Consider the following 2,185-nt stretch of genomic DNA (forward strand, 5'->3'; position numbering starts at 1 on the left):
AGCTAGTTTAAAAAAAATGAAAAGCTGCTGAATGGAGCGGGAGGAGCTTCATTCAGGAGCAGAATCTGACAACAAGCTTTAGAAAAGAGGAGAAAACAGCAACACAGCTGCTGCTGTGTGGATATTGGTTTTAAATCATTATGTCTCAATGAAATCTCCATAATGAAATCTCCATCTCTCAACTCCCTGTGGAGCCATAAACGGCTGTTTTGGAGATATTTTGACAAACAGTTTGCAGCAAGAGGCAGCGGAGCTCGCTGTTTCAACTGACAGCTGACTGGAGACAATATTGTCTGTGGGTCCAAGTACTACAGGGAGCAAGAGACTCATTATATATAGGAACAAAATCACCAAAGTACGTACATTTGTGTCACTTTGGTTACTTGACTGTTCCTTTAGAGGTCCAGGTGACAAGGCTGAAAATACGAACCCATGTCTGAAGGTACAATATTCGCACCCTAATACACAGAGATGGGGACTCACAGTTGTAATTGTAATTGCTTGAGACTTGACTTGATGCATGAAGAGAAGACTTGAGACTTGACTTGACTTGGGTTCTGGTGACTTGGGACTTGACTCTGACTTGTACTCTGATGACTTGAAAAGGTTTCTAAAGTCTTGACTTGAGATCTTGTGTTTGTGTAAATGACTTAGATTGAAAGTGATGAGATTTGTTCCAGCAGACGACTGAATTTAAATTCTGTTTTCTGAATTTGTATGGAACGATTTAATTTATTGAAGTTGAAACTGATTATAGAAATCAAACTCATGATGCTCTTACCAAGTTTTTATCCTATTAAAACCATATTACATTGAAAAGTCCTAGATATTTAGTTTTCTTTAAGATATTAAATTGATACTGGACTCTTGATTTGTTCTGACTTGACTTGCTGTTCTACATTTAGACTTGAGACTTGACATTACTGACATGGACTTGACTTGGTAATCTACATTTAGACTTAAGACCTGTGCTTCAAGACTTCAGACTGACGTGGGACTCGAGCAAAGTTGCCTTCTTGTACCTTGTTTTCTCTCTGTGTGTGTGTGTGTGTGTGTGTGTGTGTGTGTGTGTGTGTGTGTGTGTATGTGTGTGTGTGTGTGTGTGTGTGTGTGTGTGTGTCTCCTGTACTGCACCAATGCACCAACACTCGCTTGCTGTTCATTTCCTCACTCTTGACGCACAGAGTGTCTCCTCCTCTTGACTTCTGCCTGGTGCCAGTCTGGGCTGCAGACATTCAATCCTCCCTGTCCTCACCTGACCCCGAAACACACCTTGCATGTTTTTTTTTTTTGAGGGGGGGGAGACTGGAGCAACTCCACTGCAGCTTTCGGAACCGGTGACGTCACCTACACCCTCTCACCACCACCCTTCCTCCGTCTTCCCTTTGCCTCCATCGCCACTACAATTAATTTACACCTGTGATCATACATGGGACAGAAAGATTTACCGGCGGCTATTTTCGTCCTCCAAAGCTTATTAAGGGACTAGACTGCGGTGTGTGTGTGTGTGTGTGTGTGTGTGTGTGTTTGTGTGTGAGTGTGAGTGTGCGGTGTGGGAGAGAGAGTGTGAGTCCCGGGCAGCGGAGCGAGGATCAGCGAAGCCGCGAGAGACGAACTGCAGAGCGGGCAGCTCGCTTCTGGCGCCTCGGTACCGTGACGGCGTCGCACCTGTCTCTCTCTCTCTCTCTCTCTCTAGATCTACCTGTCTCTCTCTCTCTCTCTCTCTCTCTCTCTCTCTACCTGTCTGTCCCTCTCTCTCGGTACCGTGTCGGTCGGGTTGAGCCGCCATATCTACTCCAGAGGACATCAGTGTGAACGGTAAAAAACCCCGGCGGGAGCATGTTGACGCTGCTGACAGCCATGTATCTGGTGGTGCGGGCGGCTTCTTCGGAGGTGAGTTAACTGAGCTGACCGCGTGTCTTTGAACGCACCATATAAAACAATATAGAGACATAACTTGCGTGACATTGTAGGAGTCTGACTCTTCCTCTTCGCCTGATTATGTCTGCGGCAGTTAGGCCTGTGTCTCATCAACCGACCACAAATTCATTGTGACTGCGAGGCGGGAGGACAGATGGTGAAACTTGGCGCGGGAATATTAACGCGCTTGTTTCTGTTACTACCGGGTATTTTTTTTCCGGTTAATTTCCCGGTGTAAAGCGGCCCGGTATTCACATCGGAAAGT

General features: G+C 45.9%; 1 protein-coding gene across 1 annotated transcript in view; it reads left to right on the forward strand.

The window, feature by feature from the left end:
* Positions 1 to 1,385: 1,385 nt before the first annotated feature.
* LOC139639782 (malate dehydrogenase, cytoplasmic-like) overlaps positions 1,386 to 2,185 on the forward strand; it is a gene marked incomplete at its 3' end in the record, with an annotated part of 11,208 nt that continues 10,408 nt past the window's right edge. Inside the window, exon 1 of the mRNA XM_071513933.1 lies at positions 1,386 to 1,893. Coding sequence (XP_071370034.1) covers positions 1,840 to 1,893 — 54 coding nt within the window. The remainder of the gene's footprint in view (positions 1,894 to 2,185) is intronic.

Source organism: Centroberyx affinis, unplaced genomic scaffold (genome assembly GCF_046629955.1).
Source record: "Centroberyx affinis isolate AG114_WGS23_722 - 3 ecotype Tasmania unplaced genomic scaffold, CSIRO-AGI_Caff_v1 ptg007691l_1, whole genome shotgun sequence".
Lineage (NCBI taxonomy): Eukaryota > Metazoa > Chordata > Actinopteri > Beryciformes > Berycidae > Centroberyx > Centroberyx affinis.